The sequence below is a fragment of the Pelodiscus sinensis genome, chromosome 16 (genome assembly GCF_049634645.1).
Source record: "Pelodiscus sinensis isolate JC-2024 chromosome 16, ASM4963464v1, whole genome shotgun sequence".
NCBI lineage: Eukaryota > Metazoa > Chordata > Testudines > Trionychidae > Pelodiscus > Pelodiscus sinensis.
In genome coordinates, this window is record NC_134726.1 from 13817068 (window position 1) to 13836839 (window position 19772).

The 19772-nt window shown below is 43.9% G+C and overlaps 1 protein-coding gene across 11 annotated transcripts in view; it reads left to right on the forward strand.

The window, feature by feature from the left end:
• The window catches only part of CLEC16A (C-type lectin domain containing 16A), a 339195-nt gene that overhangs the window by 70584 nt on the left and 248839 nt on the right, over positions 1-19772 (forward strand). For 10 of the 11 annotated variants that reach the window (XR_012896118.1, XM_075899302.1, XM_075899303.1 and 7 more), the window contains one exon: positions 11540-11669. Coding sequence is in view for 10 of the 11 variants with exons in the window: in XM_075899302.1 (XP_075755417.1) it covers positions 11540-11669 (130 nt within the window). In the remaining variant the exon portion in view is untranslated. The remainder of the gene's footprint in view (positions 1-11539; positions 11670-19772) is intronic. The other variant, XM_075899304.1, reaches the window with a different exon arrangement.

Here is a 19772-nt window from a genome sequence, read left to right on the forward strand (position 1 = left end):
TATTTACTACACCTCAGACAATCACAGCTCTCTCTCAGCTTTCTCAGAGTACAGTTGGCAGTGATTACAACCTTCCACATACCAGTGGAGGACATCACGGTGTTTGCACACCCCATGATCAAGCGATTTCTAAAAGATCTACAGGCTCTATGCCCAGATGTTGCAGTCCCTCAAAACCATGGGACCTGCACATGGTATTAACAGCACTGACAAAGCCACCATTTGAACCTATGGCTACATGCTCCCTATGACACTTAACATTAAAGACAGCTTTTCTGGTGGCACGTAGAGTGAGCAAGGTGATGGCCCTTGTGGCTGAACCAGCCTTTACCATCTTTTTCAAAGACAAAGTCTCCATGCTGCCACATCCTAAGTTCTTATCTAAGGTGCACTCCTCTTTCCACCTACATCAAATGATATATTTACCAGTATTTTTTCCAAAGCCTCACGCCAACGCTTTTGAAGCACAAATGCACACCGTAGACGTCATAAGGGCACTTTCCTTCTATATTCATAGAACTGAACCTTTCAGATTGTCTCCATGACTCTTTGTCTCCATTGCAGATCACAGCAAGGGAAAACAAATGTTGTCACAAAGATTATCACATTGGATTTTAGAATGCATTGCTACATGCTGTTTGCTAAATGACTTACCTTCGCCGATTCCATTCTGAGCACACTCCACAAGAGCGGTTGCCACTTCCATCACTTACCTGAGGAAAGTTCCCGTGGACGACATGTCAGCAGCCAGGTGGTCATCAGAAAACAATTTTTGCAAGGCATTACGCACTTGCCTTGGGACTTCTCCATCATACTAAACTAGCAAAAGCTGTATTACAAACGGCTTACTTACTTGATCTGATGTCCTTACCTCCATAGAATATATTGTAGTCACCTAATATGAAGCATCCCCAGGGATGCTTCTTGAAGAAGAAGAGGCAGCGGTTACTCACCTTCCTGTAACTGACATTCTTCGAGATGAGTGTCTCTGGGTGTGCTCTATTACCCTCTCTTCCTCCCCTCTACTTTGGAAAACTTTAGTAATAAGACATAAAACATCTTTTGCTGGGTTACAGATAGCGAAGGAAAGGAGGGCTGCGCGTGTGCGATGGCACTGGGGGAGGCCCGCGCGCTGCGCATGTGCGGCCCGCAATGTACTGCTAAAGAAAAATCCATCAAGAGGCACCGAGACTCTCAGCACCTAATGTGGAGCATCCCCAAGGATGCTCATCTTGAAGAACATCAGTTACAGGAAGGTGAGTGACCTCCTCTTACAAGGCCTTCATTGTGAATTCATGTAAATAAAGCTAAATAATACATGAAATGGCGAGGGTGTCATTTTTTGTTCCAATTATATAGCTGAACTCCATGTATGCACTAAGAACATTTTTGATTCTTCCTTTTCCCAGTTTCACAAGAGGCTTAACAAACTAATTTTGGGGTAGTCAAGGGGCCATGTTAGAGAAGTGAAGGCAAAAAGTTTTGTGTGCCTAATATCTGAAAATGGGAAACTGTGTGCAAAATGTTTTTCTAAAACATTTGAAGTGGGCTAACATGGCTTGCATCCATACTACACTTTAAAAATCCCCTAGTACACAGGATAGCCTTAATCAGGTAGGTACTTATTGAGTGTCTAATTCCAAACAATAGTAATAAAGAGGTAGCCGTGTTAGTCTGATCTTGCTAAAACAAAAGGAAAAACTATGTAGCACTTTAAAGACTAACAAGATGGTTTAATAGGTTTTGTGGGCCAGACCCACTTCCTCAGATCATATTCTGGAAGAGAATTGGCATGACCATATATATATAAATGGCCATGCCAATTCTCTTCCAGAATATGATCTGAGGAAGTGGATCTGGACCACGAAAGCTCATAGACTTTAAGGTCAGAAGGGACCATTATGATCATCTAGTCTGACCCCCTGCACAGTGCAGGCCACAGAATCTCACCCACACCCTCCTAGAATAATCTTCTCACCTATATCTCAGATATTGAAGCCTTCAAATACTTTGAAGACCCCAAGATGCAGAGAATCCTCTAGCTGTGATCTGTACTCCATGCTACAGAGAAAGGTGAAGAAAAAAAAAGCTCATCACCTATTATAAACCATCTTGTTAGTCTTTAAAGTGCTACGTGGTTTTTCTTTTTGTTTTAATGCCAATCAAGTAATATAATGCTAATCAGCGTAGTCTGTACTGGGCTTTGTTCCATGATTTCACATATTGTAAAATGTGTGTATTGTTTCCTGGCATAATAGGGCTGTTCTCATAAGTTTATGATAGTGATATAGCTTTTATAATTTATTCTTCAGCATTTATTCTGTATTTACCTTGAAACGCTTTAAATTCAAATTAGGCAAATATAAAACAAAAAGGGATTAGATGTTACTGTTAAGGAAAGGAAGAGTCAGGGTTGGAACAAAAGTTGTCAACCCCATTGTGACTGAAGAGAGGCTTCAATGTGGCCCACAATGTGGACCATAGTTTAGTGTGTTGTGCGTCACCTTCCCTCCCATTTACAATCTGTGACAGCGCTATCGCAATCACAGAAATATATTTGAAAAAGTAATATCAGGAAAAAAATTGGGAGGTGTTGTAGTGATGACTTATTAGCTTTAAATAAAAGCTGCAGACCAATTTGCAAACCTCTGCTTCAGTAGGTCTAGCGATGATCACATTTGAGTAACTTATCTTTGTGCTAATATTTTTAATACCCTTTGTTCTAGTTTGTTTTTGTTATTCATAAGGTTAAGTTTATGTGAACCTAGGTTAGCCTAAGGAGTTGTAAATCCTGACTTGGTGAGACTTTGATCGCTTGCACCTGAACTATAAAATAAAGGGTTCATTGGTAACCGGGATGCTGCACCAGAGTTGATTTGTATCACGCATATTAGGGAGATGATTTGACTAGGAATCTATTTTTATTGGCTAACTATAGCTGATGGAAGAAGATCCAACTCTGTGTAAGTTTGTGGATTAATTAGCCCTGTATAATTCTTGGGAATGGCACTTCTTTACTTGGTTTGAGCTGATTGGCTGCTTTTGTCATGATTATAGCCACCTGATCCACATCAATTCATGTAACATTTCCATGGAGCTACATGCATGTACCAAGATGACACTGTATTTTGAAGTCTGAATTCAGTTTCTTTTCTGTTGCTGCTGCTCCTTGGAATCATATATGTGGTTGCAATAAAAATGAACTCATTTTTATACCCATGGAAATAAACGTATTCTAGGGACTAAATTGCACTTCTGATTTATGTATTGTGCTAGACTCTAACTCTGCTGAAACTACAACAAACATTTCTACATTGTCAGTGTCTACCTCTTTTTAAAAAACAGACAGATTTTTGTCATCCCATGAATGTGGCTTTGATAAAAATTGATTACATTTCTCTTCCTATAGTTTCTGGACAAGCAGCTACTATAAACTCTTCCGTGAGCATATGTGCTTTGTAAAGGAAATTTTGTATTTCGTCATTGTGCTAGGATTCTAAACTATCAAATGGCATAAGTGTCAAAACATTCCGCTATCTGCATGAAAGTTGCCAAGGCAACATGCATGCTAGACTTTCCTGAGGAAACAGAAAAAATATGATGAATCAGTGTGAATTGTGTCTTTGTGGGGGCTTTGTACACTTAACCTTTGTGGTGGAAACAAAGTCCCAGATTGCTCTGAGTAGTCTGTAGGGATGAGAGTACTTGGCTTGAGGAATCAGTTGTCACTGTCAAGGAATGATTGGTTGTGGATTTTAACTGCTGAGCCTTCTGACAGTGGAAATTCTGATTTTTGAGGCAAGCCGAGGAAAGGGATGGAGAAGTTTGTAGCATGGCTATGTACAATTCAGTTATAATTTTAGTTTGTGTATTACTGTAACTAAAATCCTGTATTATGCACAGGTATAATTTGTTAGTTATGAGTTTTTAAAAAATCATAAAAGGCTGAAACTTAAAAACTGAAAAACCGTGAAGCTCAGTTATGATCCAACCTCGTGATATTCTGAACAAAAAGATGTTGTCATGATCCTAACTGTTTTTATCACTTCATGCTGACTCAGCAGACATTCTAGGCTTTGGAGTGATGCAGTGACAATCCTAGGATCTTGATACATAAATATATTGAACTATCCTTTAACCAATATCTTGTTCTTTCATGGTTGGTGTTTCTTGTTTGTTTGTGTAACCTCTTATTAGTGTTGTTCTAAAACTTTATCCTTTCAAATATTTTGATCTTGTCTGATATAGACTGTTTTTGTTTGAAATAACATAGTGTGACAAACCTCCTCCTCAAGGTTGGTGGGCCCCATGCTTTTAAGCAGATTGCTTGCCTCAGCCTCACAGCAGCCGTCAGTTTAGACACTATCTCTAGGGTACCGTCTTACCATTTCTTAAGCCACTCTCATTGGCCAGCATGGGGAAAAGAGAGGAGACCAAATTCCATAGTCTCTGCTGCCCTTCAAGTGCTACAGGGCAGGACAGATCCAATCACCAAAACTAATCCTCCTCCATTGCTGAATTGGGGAGTTGGGGGAACCTGTATCTACCTTCTATATTGGGTTCTGGTCTAGAGACCCTGCGATATCTGGTACCTGTAAAATATCCAGTATCAGCTGGGAGGCAACTATGATCACCTGGACCACTTCCTCACAGACCTCCATAGTACTTTCCTTACCAAACACTCCTCCTTCCGGTACCTACTTGCACTTGCTCCACAAGATGCTCCACAGCACCTTCTTTCCTCGGCTCCTTGAACTCAGTGAGTTAACAGAATCATAGAATCATAGAATAATAGGACTGGAAGGGACCTCAAGAGGTCATCGAGTCCAGCCCCCCGCCCTCAAGGCAGGACTAAGCTCCGTCTACACCATCCCTGACAGATGTCTATCTAACCTGTTCTTAAATATCTCCAGAGAGGGAGATTCCACCACCTCCCTTGGCAATTTATTCCAATATTTGACCACCCTGACAGTTAGGAATTTTTTCCTAATGTCCAATCTAAACCTCCCCTGCTGCACTTTAAGCCCATTACTCCTTGTCCTGTCCTCAGAAACCAAGAGGAACAAATTTTCTACTTCCTCCTTGTGACACCCTTTTAGATATTTGAAAACCGCTATCATGTCCTCCCTTAATCTTCTTTAAAGAGAAGTCCTTTTTAACTAGGGATGTTAAATGGTGTTTAATCACCTAATTGACTAGTCATAGAATCCTAGAGCTGGAAGAGACCTCTGGAGGTCATCGAGTCCAGCCCCCTGCTCAAAGCAGGACCCACCCTAACTAAATCATCCAGCCAGGGCTTTGTCAAACCAGGACTTAAAAATCCCTGGGGATGGAGATTCCACCACCTCCCTAGGGAACCCATTCCAGTACTTCACCACCCTCCTAGTGAAATATTTTTTTCCTAATATTCAATCTAGACCTCTCCCAATGTAACTTGAGACCATTGCTTCTTGTTCTGCCATCCGTCATTACTGAGAACAGCTTCTCTCCATCTTCTTTGGAACCTACCTTCAGGAAGTTGAAGGCTGCTATCAAATCCCCCCTCACTCTTCTGTAGACTAAATAAGCCCAAATCTCTCAGCCTCTACTCATAGGTCACGTGCTTCAGCCCCCTAATCATTTTGCATCCACATCCTTTCTATAGTGGGGACCCAGAAATGGATGCAGTACTCTACCAGTACCGAATAAAGGTGAAAAATCACTTCCTTAGATGTACTGGCAATTCTCCCACTAATGCACCCTAATATGCTGTTAACTTTCTTGGCTGCAAGAGCACACTGTTGACTCATATCCAGATTCTCTTCTACTGTAATTCCCTGATCATTTTCTGCTAAACTGCTACTTAGCCAGTTGGTCCCTAGCCTGTAACGATGCTTGGGATTCTTCCATCCCTAGTGCAGGACTCTGCACTTGTCCTTGTTGAACCTCATAAGATTTCCTGTGGCCCAATCCTCCAATTTGTCGAAGTCACTCTGGACCCTATCTCTGCCCTCAAGTGTATCTACCTTTCCCCCTAGCTTAGTGTCATCCGTAGACTTGCTGAGGGTGCAATTCATCCCCTCATCCAGGTCATTAATAAAGATGTAGAACAAAACCAGCCCTAGAACCAATCTTTGGAGTATTCCACTTGAAACCAATGGCCAACCAGATAGAAGAACATAAAAATGGTCATACTGGGTCAGACCAAAGGTCCATCCAGTCCAGTATCCTGTCTGCTGACAGTGGCCAATGCTAGGTGCCCCAGAGGGAGTGAACCAAATAGGTAATGATGAAGCGATCTGACCATATATAGAGCCATTGACCTCTTGAGCCTGACAGTCTAGCCAGTTTACAGTCCATTTATCCAATCTGTACTTCCTTAATTTGCTGGCAGGAATATTGTGGGAGACCGTATCAGAAGCTTTGCTAAAGTCAAGGTATATCACATCCACCGACTTCCCCATGTCCACGGAGCCAGTTACCTCAACATAGAAGATAAACAGATTGTTCAGACATGACTTGCCTTTGGTGATCCCTTATTGATTATTCCTGAATACTTTCCCTCTTCAAAGTGCTTTAAAATGGATTCCTCGAGGATCCCGTCCATGATTTTTCCGGGGACTGAGGTAAGGCTGACTGGTCTGTATTTCCTTGGATTGTCCTTCTTCCCTTTTTTAAAGATGGGCACTACATTAGCCTTTTTTCAGTCATCCAGCACCTCTCCCGATCTCCATGACTTTTCAAAGATAATGGCCAAAGGCTCTGGAATGTCAGCTCCCTCAGTACCCTCGGATGCATTGAATCCGGACCCATGGATTTGTGTATGTCTAGCTTTTCTAAATAGCTCTTAACCTGTTCTTTCTCCACTGTGGGCTGCCACCTCCTTCCTATACTGTGTTGCCTAGTTTAGTAGTCTGGGAGCTGACCTTGTCTGTGAAGATGGAGGCAAAAAAAACCATTGACTATTTTAGCTTTTCCCACATCATCTGTCACTAGGTTACCTTCTTCATCCAGTAATGGTCCCTCACCCTCTCTGATCACCCTTTTATTGCTAACCTGCCTGTAGATATCTTTCTTGTTACCCTTCATATGCCTTGCTAGATGCAATTCCAGTTGTGCTTTTGCCTTCTTGATTGCTCCCCTGCATTCTTGAGCAATATATTTATACTCCTCCCTAGTCATGTGTCCAAGTTTCCACTTCTTATAAGCGTCCTTTTTGTGATTGTCAAAGTCAGACCGGACTCACAGATTTGTCAGACCGCTGTGTTTATTAGCAAAGCTACTCTGTTAAATGCACCCAGAAAATGTGAGTGCCATACAAGGTTCAAACCCCTTGATTTATACAGTCAAAAGAAAGCCAAAATTAACAGGATTAAAAGAGGGACAAAACTTCACATAATTAGTGTGAGGCTAGTCAAGTATCTTCATTTCCACATCAAGCACACAGCAATCTCCTGTCCATATCTCCCTGGTTATCTCAATTGCTTTCTGCCTAACACCTAATGTTCCTTTTCCTATTAACTCTGGCTAGCACTCCGATCTGCATACCTACAAACAACATTAACATACTTGTCTTCTTCCTGTTCAGAGACAAACAGTATTCCTTCAACTTATTCAATTATTACAGCATAATTCAGCTTTCTCTTACAGTATAATTCTTTCTACTTTCACATGTTTAAGCTCACCAAGGAATTTCCATTGACTAATAGATTAGTTGATAAGAGGGGGAAACAGTAGAGCAACAGAGTTCTTCGAGTGCTTGCTCATGTCCATTCCGACTAGGTGTGCACGCGCCACGTGCACGGATCTCAGAGCTTTTTTCCCTCAGCAGTACCCTTAGGGCCATCAGGGAGCCCCCTGGAGTGGCACCGGTATAACAGCACATATAAAACCCTGCTGGCCCTTCCATCCTCTCAGTTCCTTCTTCCCGCCCGTGCGGCAGTTGGAGCGTTAGACTCTTAGTCTTCCCTTAGCTTCTTGTTCACTTCTTAGTCTGTAAATAGTTTTTAGGTTTAGTATTAGTCTGTAAATAGTTAGCCAATACAAGGGCTTTGCCCCTTCTTGTTCCTCTCCCCGGCTGGGGAGGGGATGCCAGGACCACAAGGCTTCAAACTCTGCGAGTCCTGCCTCAAGCCTATGCCCTGCGGAGATCCCCATGTCTCCTGCTTAAAGTGCTTAGGCGAGGCACACTGTACCCAGACCTGCAAGATCTGCAGAGGTTTTAAACCATGGACGAGGCGAGAGAGGGATGCTTGTTTGAAGAGGCTGCTAATGGAATCCTCTTGCCAGCCCCCAGCACTAGAGGGCAGCCAGTCGGTGTGCAGTGCCCACCCGCCCCCATCAGCACGTGAGACCTCCTTTGAATCGGTTAAGACTAAAGCTAAGTCTTCCTGGCACTGCTTGCAATCCCCCTCTCGCAGGATATCTAAAGAGCGGAGAGGTCTCTCCCCTTGCAAAGAGAGCTGCAAAGTGTGCCCTAAGGAGAGGCACTCGACCCCGAAAGGCCTTAGTCAGTCACGGACTGAGATGGGCAACAGCCTTGCTACTGCTACTTCGGAGGCAGAGGGAACCCTGTGAGACTTACAGCCCTTGACCCCAGAGACATTCCATGTGGCAAGGGACCTTATAGCTTTAACTGCCCCAGACCTGTCGGCGTTCCTGCTTCCGGCACCGAGCAGGGCCCTGGTGCACAGGTAGGCTCAGACACAGGGTCTTTAATCGCCAGCACGATTGGCATGGGGTCATGTCCCTGGTGCCGCAGATGCAACAGCAACCGGATCAACATTTTTCTGACTGCCTCCGGCATCGTCCCTGCTTTCAGCCACGACCCCGGCACCAACCCCAGCCCTGACTTTTGCGCCACCTTCAGCCCTGGCTCAGTCACTGGTGTTTACTTTAGCCCCGATACTGGCACTCTCAGCAGCAGAGCCGCTCACAGCACATCTGGCGCCGGCAGTGGCATCAGCGCTCATAGCACCGCTAGAATAGTCAGCGGCACCAGCGCTCTTAGAGCCTCCAGCACTGGTAGGGCATTGACGTCTATGGTGCCCCCGGTGCCGGCAGTGGCGCTGGCATTTGTAGCGCCGCCAGTGTCTGTGACGCCCTCGGGGCTGGCAGCGGCACCGGCATTTGTGGTGCCCCTGGTGCGGACAGCAGGATTGTCACTTCTGGCAGTGCCGGCACCTGTACCGCATCTGACCCCAGCAGCGACACCGGCACTTGTGGCGCCCCCCGGCACCGACAAAGCCAGGGGCACAGATTAAGGTACTGGCTCAGACAAGCCATATCGCCCCAGTACCGACCCTGGCACCAGGAACGGTGCCTGTACCAGCATGGACTCTAACACAAATGTCAGCACTAGCGCTTCTCCCAGCATATGCAATTTTTGTACCCACGTTGGCTCTGATCCCAGACCCAGTGATGACACCGTTACCCATACTAACCCCGGCGCCACTGGCATCTTCAGCGTTTCCTGATCGACCGGACCCCTGTTTATATTGGACATCGGCTCCCCTGATGTGTGTGTCCACGGGACATCATGAGCAGGCGGTACTGGCGCCGCCTTTCCTGCCCCCTGCGCCAGCCCCCACGCTCAGGGGAAAGCCACGGGCTATGGCCCAGCACTGAAAGGACCAGGAGTCCACTGGCCCCTCACCCTCTCCCCCATTAGCGATCTACAACCCATCCTGGACAATGATCCCTCACTTTCACAGGCCTTGGGAGGCAGGCCAGTCCTTGCCCACAGACAACCCACCAACCTGAAGCATATTCTCACCAGCAACTACACACCTCACCATAATAACTCTAACTCAGGAACCAATCCATGCAACAAACCTCGGTGCCAACTCTGCCCACATATATACACCAGCAACACCATCACAGGACCTAACCAGATCAGCCATACTGTCACTGGTTCATTCTCCTGCACATCTACTAACGTACTATATGCCATCATGTGCCATCAATGCCCCACTGCTATATTCATCGGCCAAACTGGACAGTCCCTACGTAAAAGAATCAATGGACACAAATCAGATATTAGGAATGGCAACATTCAAAAACCTGTAGGGGAACACTTCAATCTCCCTGGATACAGAATTGCAGATCTAAAGGTAGCCATCCTGCAGCAAAAAAACTTCAGGACCAGACTTCAAAGACAAATTGCTGAGCTACAGTTCATCTTCAAGTTTGACACAATCAACTCTGGATTAAACAAAGACTGTGAATGGCTAACTACAAAAGCAGCTTCTCCTCTCTTGGAATTCACACCTCCAGATCAGCTACTAGAAGTGGGCCTCATCCTCCCTGATTGGATCCAGCTGGTCATCTCCAATCTGATTCTGGCCTGCATATTTATACCTGCCTCTGGAAATTTCCACTACATGCATCTGAAGAAGTGGGTCTTTGCCCACGAAAGCTTATGCTCCTACACTTCAGTTAGTCTATAAGGTGCCACAGGACTCCTCGCCGCTTTTGCAGATTCAGACTAACACGGCTACCCCTCTAAAACTTAGAGAGTTAGTGTTCAGGATCTGAAACAGTCTTCTCTTTATGGCATGGCACTTCCTAGGACTGGGGAGGAAAGAAACAGAGAGCAAATTGTTGCAGGGCACCAAAGTTAATCCATTGGCAGCAGTTAGTGGATCTATCAGCTGTCTGGCTGTGAGGGGTTTCTTATGTGACTAAATATGTAGTGTAAGGATAGTTTAGGGCTGCCATTGCTGTCAGGGAATGAAGTTTTGATGTTAGTGGTGAAGAACTAGAAATAACTACTCCCTGTAGGAGAAGAGTGGCTCTTTGGATAATTGCTTTAGAAATGTCCTCTATGCACAGATTTATATTTACTGGGAAAAAGTCTTAGTTCATCAGTGTTTTTTGTAGTGTACCCTTAAAGAAATTTAGTGAGGCCTTTGCCAAAACTCAGTATTGTGGAGGAAGTGTCTACATAGACAATTTACCTGTTGAAAGCCTTTCAAACTTATGAGGTTTAAACTCAGAATCTGAATCCTTAGCCTTAAACAGAGTTCATTTGCATTAGTTACTACAGAACAATTTTACTCCTTTAAATTCCAAATACTATTTCCCTACATCTCTTTGTGCCAGTGTACTTTTTATAAAATCTGAAACAATTACATAACATAACAATACACTAGTTTTGTTATGGTTGTTCACAGAGCAAACAATTTTTCACTTACATCCCCTGAGATAATTGAAAGTGTAAATAGGTTTTCAGCAGATAACTATTATTTTAAAAAAGCTGTTCATATGCTTGATAGCTAATAGTTTTGTAAAGGATTTTATATTCAGAACTGAATGTATAATTATTTATGAAACCCTGAGCACATTTTCTACAGATGGTGTTTAAAATCTTATAAGACATGCTTTTTAATATTTTGTGGTGATGGTAGGAAAATTAGCATTCTGACATGTGAGCAGTGTCTTCCCTAATTTTTACATGCATAACACTTGAAAAAATCACTATTTTTCACATTTTGCATTAAGAAGATTTCAAATAGCTCACATCTTCCTCTTAATACTCAATTTTGGCTGTTTCTTTCAGAAATAGAGATGGTAATCATGGAGCGGTGTAAGATGTCAGAATTGTCTGTTTCAGCAGTGACAGAGCAGAATACGACTGATGAAGAAAAGAGTGCTGCTGCCTCTGGTAGTGAAATGACCAACTGGAGCAGGTATGAAAGAAATCACCTGATAAGGTTCCTTCCTTCTGCTTCTTGTATCCTTTTTCCAGGTTTGTCCTCCACCCCCACTTACGTCTATTCCAAACATTTGACTTTGACTGACTGGAGTAGCTGACTTATGTATGGTCGTATAGAAGATGTTGCAGTAGGGAAGTAGTTTCTAGCCTCTTTGCTCCCTGGAGACTGCTATTTCTAGTTTCCCTTTCTGAAAGGAGTGCCTTGTCTTACTGCAACACACAGGGGGGATACCTCAGTGGTTTGAACATTGGCCTGCTAAATCCGGGGTTGTGAGCTCAATCCTTAACGGTGTCATTTAGGGATCTGGGGCAAATCTGTCAGGAATGGTACTTGGTCCTGCTGTGAGGGCAGGGGACTAGACTCAATGACCTCTCAAGGTCCTTTCCAATTCTGTGAGATAGGTATATCTCCATATATTAAGCAGGCCTGGCCAAAGAGTTTGTGGGGCCCGAGGTGACGTGCTGAGAGCAGGACTTGGCCGGTGGATGCTTTAGTTTAAAGTCAAACCCAATTGAGAGGTTGCAGAGTCCAGTCCAGGCAGTCCCACCAGCTATCTCTCACAATGGAGGGCAAGTTTGAATACATTTGTTTCCCAAAATTTTGCTTTAAAATGTGCAAAAACATGGAATTTTTAGGAGTAGCGGAGGGCCATGGCAGGGCAGTGTGTAACTAATTCAAAAAATTATTATGGCCTATTAAGTAGTAACCCATAAAACTTGTTAGAACTCTTAAATACACTGTTGGGCAGAGCCGAGGCCATGCGCTGTTAGGGTTGCCCGAACACACGGGCTAAAAATTTGTCAAGCAAAAAAAAAAACCACCCCCCACACCGACCACACATCCTGTGTGGCTACTACCAAGAGCCACCAAGCTGGGAACAAAGTGGGAGGCAGCAGAGCCTGCTCTGCAAAGCAGCCGCCTGCTACCCAAAGCAGAGAGAGGCAGACCTCACACAATGGCAGAGCGGGGGGGGGGGGGCGGGGGGGGGAGACCATGGGTAGGAAGGTGACTCCCCCATAGCCAGGTCTTTGGGTGTCCCAGTGGGAAGAAGCAGAAATTCCACCCCATTCAGTTTTGGCTGAGAGCCCATGGAAGGCCCCTAAATGCAACTACAAAGCACCTGCAGGCTTCTCTCCTGGACTACGGTGCCACAGCGTGCTTGAACAGCGCTCAGGAGCAGGGACAGGGCTTCTCCTCCCCAAGGCATCACTCCTCCTCATACACATTCAGCTCAGGGCTCCCAGCATCGATTGCGCCCCGCCTCCCAGCCACTCCCCCCTCCTGGGCTTCTGCACACAACCAAAGGCTCCCAGCGCCGATCGTGGCCCCACCTCCCAGCCTGGGACTCCCTCTGGTTGTGTGCAGAAGCCTGGTGGGGGCGGGGGGAGTGGCTGGGACTCCAGGCTCTCTGTTACTGCTCCCTAGCCTGCCTCACCTTGAGGTTCCGCTTTAGCTGAGCTGCACTGCCACAGCTCCGACAGCACTGCCAGTGCTGGGACATGATGCAGAGTTGGTCCTGGGCCCTCCAGGGGTCCTGCTGCCACAGTTGGCCCCCACTCCAGGCTCCCTGGGGCTCGGGGCTGCGTAGGTCACAGAGCGCAAGGGAAGAGGCTTGGGGAGTGCACACAGACATGGTGCAGGGCCTCTGCCCAGAGCTCAGGCCCTGGCTTGGCCTGGGAGGCAGAGCCTGCCGGGTTGGGATGCCTTGGTCCGTACAGCCACGGGGGCTTGAATTTCAGTGAGGGGTCCTGTAGGTGCAGGGCTCACGGCAACTGCCTTGCTCGCCTTGCCCTAAGGCTGAGCCTGTACAGAACTACTCTATGCTGAAATAGGGTACAGTGCATGTAACACACAAACTGCTCTGGTGAAGTGTTTTGTATGTCTTTTGGGTTGCTGTTTTTCATACTTGCACTAATACTCTGAAGCCTCAGTCAACATCGGGGCTCAATTATGCGAGGTGGGAATCTCGCAGCAAGGGAGTCAAATTTTTTAGTGCATGAGAGCATTTTAAATGTGAAAATTCTTAGCAGTTAAAAGCTGAAATACTACTACCAATTAGGAAACTAAAAGTGAAAAGCATTTACTTTTCTTCCTTTTTGATTGTCTTAAATTGCTAAAGAATTAGTAACATGTAAATTATCCTGATTTAATTTTTTTCAAATTAAATCTTGATTCCATTTTATCAATTTACTTTTCTCTACTAGGGTATCCCGCTGTGCCCTTTTCCTGTTTCGATAAATTACTTTTAAATGTCACCACACCCTGCGTAGTTTGGTTTGGATGCTGGAATGATCAATAGCAATTTTGATAAAGAGAATACATTGTTAGTAACATTTGTTGTACAAGTGGTTTGTAGTGTTGTAGCCATGTTGGTCTCATAATATTAGAGAGACAAAGTGTGTGAGATCATCTCTTTTTTACTTGGCCATTGTCAGCTGGTGAAAGAGATAAGCTTTGAGCTTACACTGAGCTCTTTCTTGGGGCAAAATGCAGGACAATGTAGCACTTTAAAGACTAACAAGATGGTTTATTAGATGATGAGCTTTCGTGGGCCAGACCCACTTCCTCAGACGAAAGCTCATCATCTAATAAACCATCTTGTTAGTCTTTAAAGTGCTACATTGTCCTGCATTTTGCTTCAACTACCCCAGACTAACACGGCTACATTTCTATCACTCTTTCTTGGGGAAGTGCTCTGCATAAGCTTGAGAGTTTGTTCTTTCACCAACACAAGTTGGTCCTGTAAAAGAGTACCTCTCCCACCTTGTCTAATTGTCAAGTGGGACAACTATAAAACAGTTCATGTCCAAAAATCTCTATTTAGAATATAAGGACAAGACATAACATATTTCAGGGCTTCATGGAAAGTAGAGATGGGCGATAATAACGGGAACGTAAGATTACATTTACTAGCAAGTGTGGGCAGCATAGGGGTTTTTAAGTAAAGTGTGAGTGAGCAAGAGATTCTGGTTTACCACTTCGTATACAATGAAGTTGGTCAGGATAGTACTGACTGTGTGTTAGAACATTCGCTTTTAAGTCTTCAAAACACAAAATATTCATTTGATCATCCTAACACCTTGTCAGATGTTTGCATTTCAGGACACATGAGAATGTAGATAGCAATCTAACAGCATCTTGTGTCTTCATTCAAATGTCATCTGTGCAGGTGTGAGGCATGTCTAAAAGCAAAAGTAGATCTTATCACATATGTAAGGGAAGTATTCCTAGACTTAACAGAATAAAATACAGCACAAAACTTTTTGTTAAAGTGAATTATTCAGTTACTAGGTAAATAAACTTAAAATCCTGACAGTAATGAAAAAAATCAAGTTTATTTTAAAGATTTATCTGTTTATAAGGAATATATTCTTTCCTACTTTAATTATCCAGTCTAATTGATCTCTACAAATGTCATAACTCTAAGTCCACACTTACCAAAAATTATGACATACTGGTGGAAAGTGCGGTAACTGTGTGTGGTCAGTATAGGCAAATGTTGACTTTTTAAATGGTGTTGAATGAAAATCCATCTTTATAATGCACTAAATTTAATATTTGATGTAAGTAAAACTTAATTTTTCAAGTTTTACTGTGCTAGACATTTGAATGCTAATGCAAATTAATTTTGGAATAAATAGAATCCTTGTTAGTTACGGGCATTTGTTTAACATTGGGAGAGATACTAGAATTTGGAGTTTCTACAGAAATTAAAAAATAATTTGCAGCCTTATCCTTCAAATCGCGCACCCATTAATTATTATTAATCATTATTAATGGGTTTTGTATTATGCTCCCATTAATCTTTATTAATGGGAGCAAAAATAACTGGGAAATTTAACACAAAATTTGCTACCTGACCATTAGCCAAATAGCAAATTGGATTTAGTACTGCACTGATGTACTATGATTCTAGCTACAATAGTTGGGAGAGAACATATGTGACTGTCAAATTCACACCAACTGCTAAGGGAGGACATTATTGCACAGGTTCTCAATTCCTCCCAGGCTATTTTTTTTTGTGAGGATGGATGAGGGTGGTGATGGGGAGGGGACTTTTAAGTCATGTCTGTGCTTCTGATGTTTTGTGGGTTGTAGCCAATGCTTGGATAGTTGAATGGAATGCAGCAAATGTGGCTTTATAGGGAACCATATGTCCAAAATCATAGAATCATAGACCATTAGTACTGGAAAAGACCTTGAGAGGTCATCAAGTCCAGTCTCCTGCTCTCTTGGAAGAACCAAGCATTATCTAGATCGATGTTTCTCAACCTTTTTTTAAAATAAAGTACCCCTTTAAAAAAATAAGTACCCCCCAGTACCTACAGTTTTCAGACACACACATTGTTTTTCTACCATTGCAACACATTTGTTTAACAACTTAATCATAACTGGGCAGGCGATGAAATTTTTGGGTGTAAAAAGTACAAAAATAATAAAGTGCTGTAAAACTTAAAACAAAAATTCAGTTTTCTCGAAATTTCAGTTGTTGATGTACCCTCCAGACTTATCTTGAGTACCCCTAAGTGTACTCATGCCACTGGTTAAGAAACACTGGTCTAGAGATCATCTCTGATAAGTGTCTGTCTAACCTGCTCTTAAATATTTCCAGTGATGGAGGTTCCAAAACCCTCCCTAGGCAATTTATTCCAGTGTTTAACCACCCGAAGTGTTAGGAAGTTTTTCCTGATGTCCAGCCTAAACCTCCCTTGCTGCAATTTAAGCCCATTGCTTCTTGTCCTATCCTCAGAGGCCAAGGAGAACAATTTTTCTCCCTCCTCCTTAAAATACCCTTTTAGATACTTGAGAACCACTACCACTTACTCTTATTTTTTCTAAACTAAACAAGCCCAGTTTTTTCAGTCTTCCCTCATAGCTCATGTTTTCTAATCATTTTTGTTGCTCTTCTTTGGACCATCTCCAATTTCTTGAAATGTGGTGTCCAGAACTAGACACACTACTCCAATTGGAGCCTGATCAGCACAGAGTAGAGCGGAAGAATGACTACTTGTGTCTTGCTCACAACACTCCTATTAATGCATCCCAACAGTGTCACACTGTTGACTCATGTATAACTTGTGGTCCTCCATGACCCCTAGATTCCTTTCTACAGTCTTTCTGGACAATTACTTCCCATTCTGTATGTGTTAAATTGATTGTACCTTCCTAAGTGAAGTACTTTGCATTTGTCCTTATTATACTTCATCCTGTATACCTCAGACCAGTCCAGATCATTTTGAATTTTGACCCTATCCTACAAAGCACTTGCAACCCCTCCCAGCTTGATATCATCTGTAAACTTAATAATCGTATTCTCTATGCCATCATCTAAATCATTGATGATATATTGAATAGAACCGGCCCCAAAACAGACCTGTGCGGAACCCCACTTGTTATACCCTTTCAGCATGATTGTGAACCATTAATAACTACTCTCTGAGAATGGTTATCCAGCTAGTTATGCACCCACCTTATTGTAGCCCTATCTAGGTTGTATTTCCCTAGTTTATTGATAAGAAGATCATGTGAGACAGTGTCAAATGCCTTACTGAAGTCTAAGTATACTAGAGATGTTAAATTGAGAGTAATTGGCAAATCGAATAGTTGATGCATTTCGCTTCAGCTAGTCAGTAGGACACCTCCACCTTTGAAGAGTAGAAACAGCCGTGTGGAGCCCGGGGTCACTCCCCTGCTGACCTCAGGCTGCATGCAGCATTTCAAAGTGGCAGTGCTGCATGGCTGTCTAATCTTGCCCCTGCATATCTGTGTTGTTTGCTTATATTCATCCTTTGTAATTTGACTTAGTTTCTACTTTTTATATGACTCCTTTTTTATTTTTAGATCATGTAAGATCTCCCAGTTGATCCAAGGTGATCTCCTGTCATACTTTTTATCTTTCCTAGGTAGTGGAATAGTTTGCTTTTGGGCCCTTAATAATGTTCCTTTTAAAAAAACTGCCAACTCTCTTCAGTTGTTTTTCCTCCTAATCTTGCTTCCCATGGGACCTTACCTGTCAGCTCTCTGAGTTTACTAAAATTTGCCTTCGTGCAATCCATCGTCTCTATTTTGCTCTTCTCCCTTCTACCATTCGTTAGAATCATGAACTCTGTGATTTCATGGTCACTTTCTCCCAAGCTGCCTTCCACTTTCAAATTTTCAACCCGTTCCTCCCTATTTGTTAAAATCAAATCTAGAACAGCTTCCCCACTAGTAGCTTTCTCAACCTTCTGATATAAAAAATTGTCTCCAGTGCAGTCCAAGAACTTGTTGGATAATCTGAGCCTTGCTGTGTCCCATCACCACCAACCGTAGGTTGTATGTTGTGATCATGGTTAAACTAGTGGCAGGATGGACTGGAAAAGTGCAGTGTAACTTGCTTGCATAGTGACTGTTTCTGTTGCAACCCTGGATGTTATTTTTTTGTTGGTGCTATTGAGAGGATGGGACCTGTATTTATTTTTTAAATTTGGGATTTATTGTTAATATTAAAGCATTTCATACTTTGAGTCCGAGATCATCAGTTCATAATTTTGATATTATACACTTAATTGTACGTGTTTCTGATGCTTAGTACTTTTATGGGTCAGCCTCTGTGAAGGGATTACACTCACTGCAGCATGTCTTCTTGCATCTAGGTTGGGGAATGAAGCTCATTGACCCAGCTTCCATTTTGTTGCTCATTGCTCACTCTGCAATAGGCTTTGGTCTGGAAATTTAGCCCTCTGCACAGGTTATCATGTTGTCCACCTCTAATGTCTAACAGAACAACTGTCCAAATGCTGTTGCCAGACAGTTACTCAGCCCCAGCTTGGGACTCTATGCCAATGGCTGTCACGGGAACTTAGGCTACTTGCTGTGAGTTCGTCATCCCTTCTAGACTTTTGCTACACTACATTTTTCAAGACAGGCTCAGAGGGCTGACTCTCAGTGCTTCCTCCTTGTCCATGATCACCTTCCTCTTCTCTGGGATTGACAGTGGACCCCTTCCTCTACAGCCCCCTTCTAGTCACTCATCTTTCTGGTTTTATAGTGCTGTCCCCACCCTACTTTAGCTGGGCTTCATTCTCAGTTTCAGCCTGCCTTCTCTCTTCTCAGGGCAGGTGACCCAATTGGCCTCAGGCCCTCATGAGCATATGAGTATGGAACACTGGCTCTTAGAATGGCTTCATGCATTTCATTGTCGATGAGTTTCAAAAAGTAGAGAGAGGAGTTCTTGTCTCTGTGCTCAGACTGGCAAACCTTGCTGTAGAACTCAAGGCTCACAGACTGCCTCTGCATCTGACCAAGTTACTAAAACTGTCCCATTTTCATCATCTGTAGCTGACTGCAGTATTGTGAGTATTTAGGGTTGCCAGGTGTCTGGATTTTGATTGGAAAGCTGTTGAAAAGGGACCCTGGTGGTTCTTCTGACTGGACCATTAAAACTCTAGTCACCAGTGCAGCAGGGCTAAGGCAGGATCCCTGCCTGGCCTGACTCTTGTGTGGCTCCTGGAAACATCAGCATGCCCCTCCCACAGCTAGTGACTCCACAAGTGACTCTGAAAGCTGTCGTCATCTCAAGTGCTGGCTCTAGAGTTTCTGTTGGCCAGGAACTGTTGCCAACGAGAGCTAGAGAGGTGGTGCCTGAGTGTGGCTACGTCTAAACTACACTCCTCCGTCGGCAGAGGGGTGTAAATTAGATGTATCTTGTACTCAAAATGAGGAGTGCAGGATCTTTCCAAAGGGGCATTTCTGTTGAAAATGCCCCGTCTAAACTGCCATTTTCTTTCTAAAAGCCCCATTTTGAAAACAGCTAAAGGGGGGGGGGGGGCAACAGGGCTAGCTGGGAGACATGGGGGGCCAACACAAAGCAGGGCTGGTCATGGGGGGGGTGGGTCAGGCAGAACAGGTTTGGCCATGGGATATCAGGAAGAGGAACGGGTCGGCGGGAAGCAGAGCTGGGGGGGGGGGAGAGTACAGGGGGGCTGGCCGGGGAAAATCAGGAGGGGAAGTGGGGGAGAATCGGTGAGCAAATTGGCTGGTGGGGAGCGGACTGACTTGGGCACTTGCTGTCTGTCCCGCGCAGGGTCCCGGCGA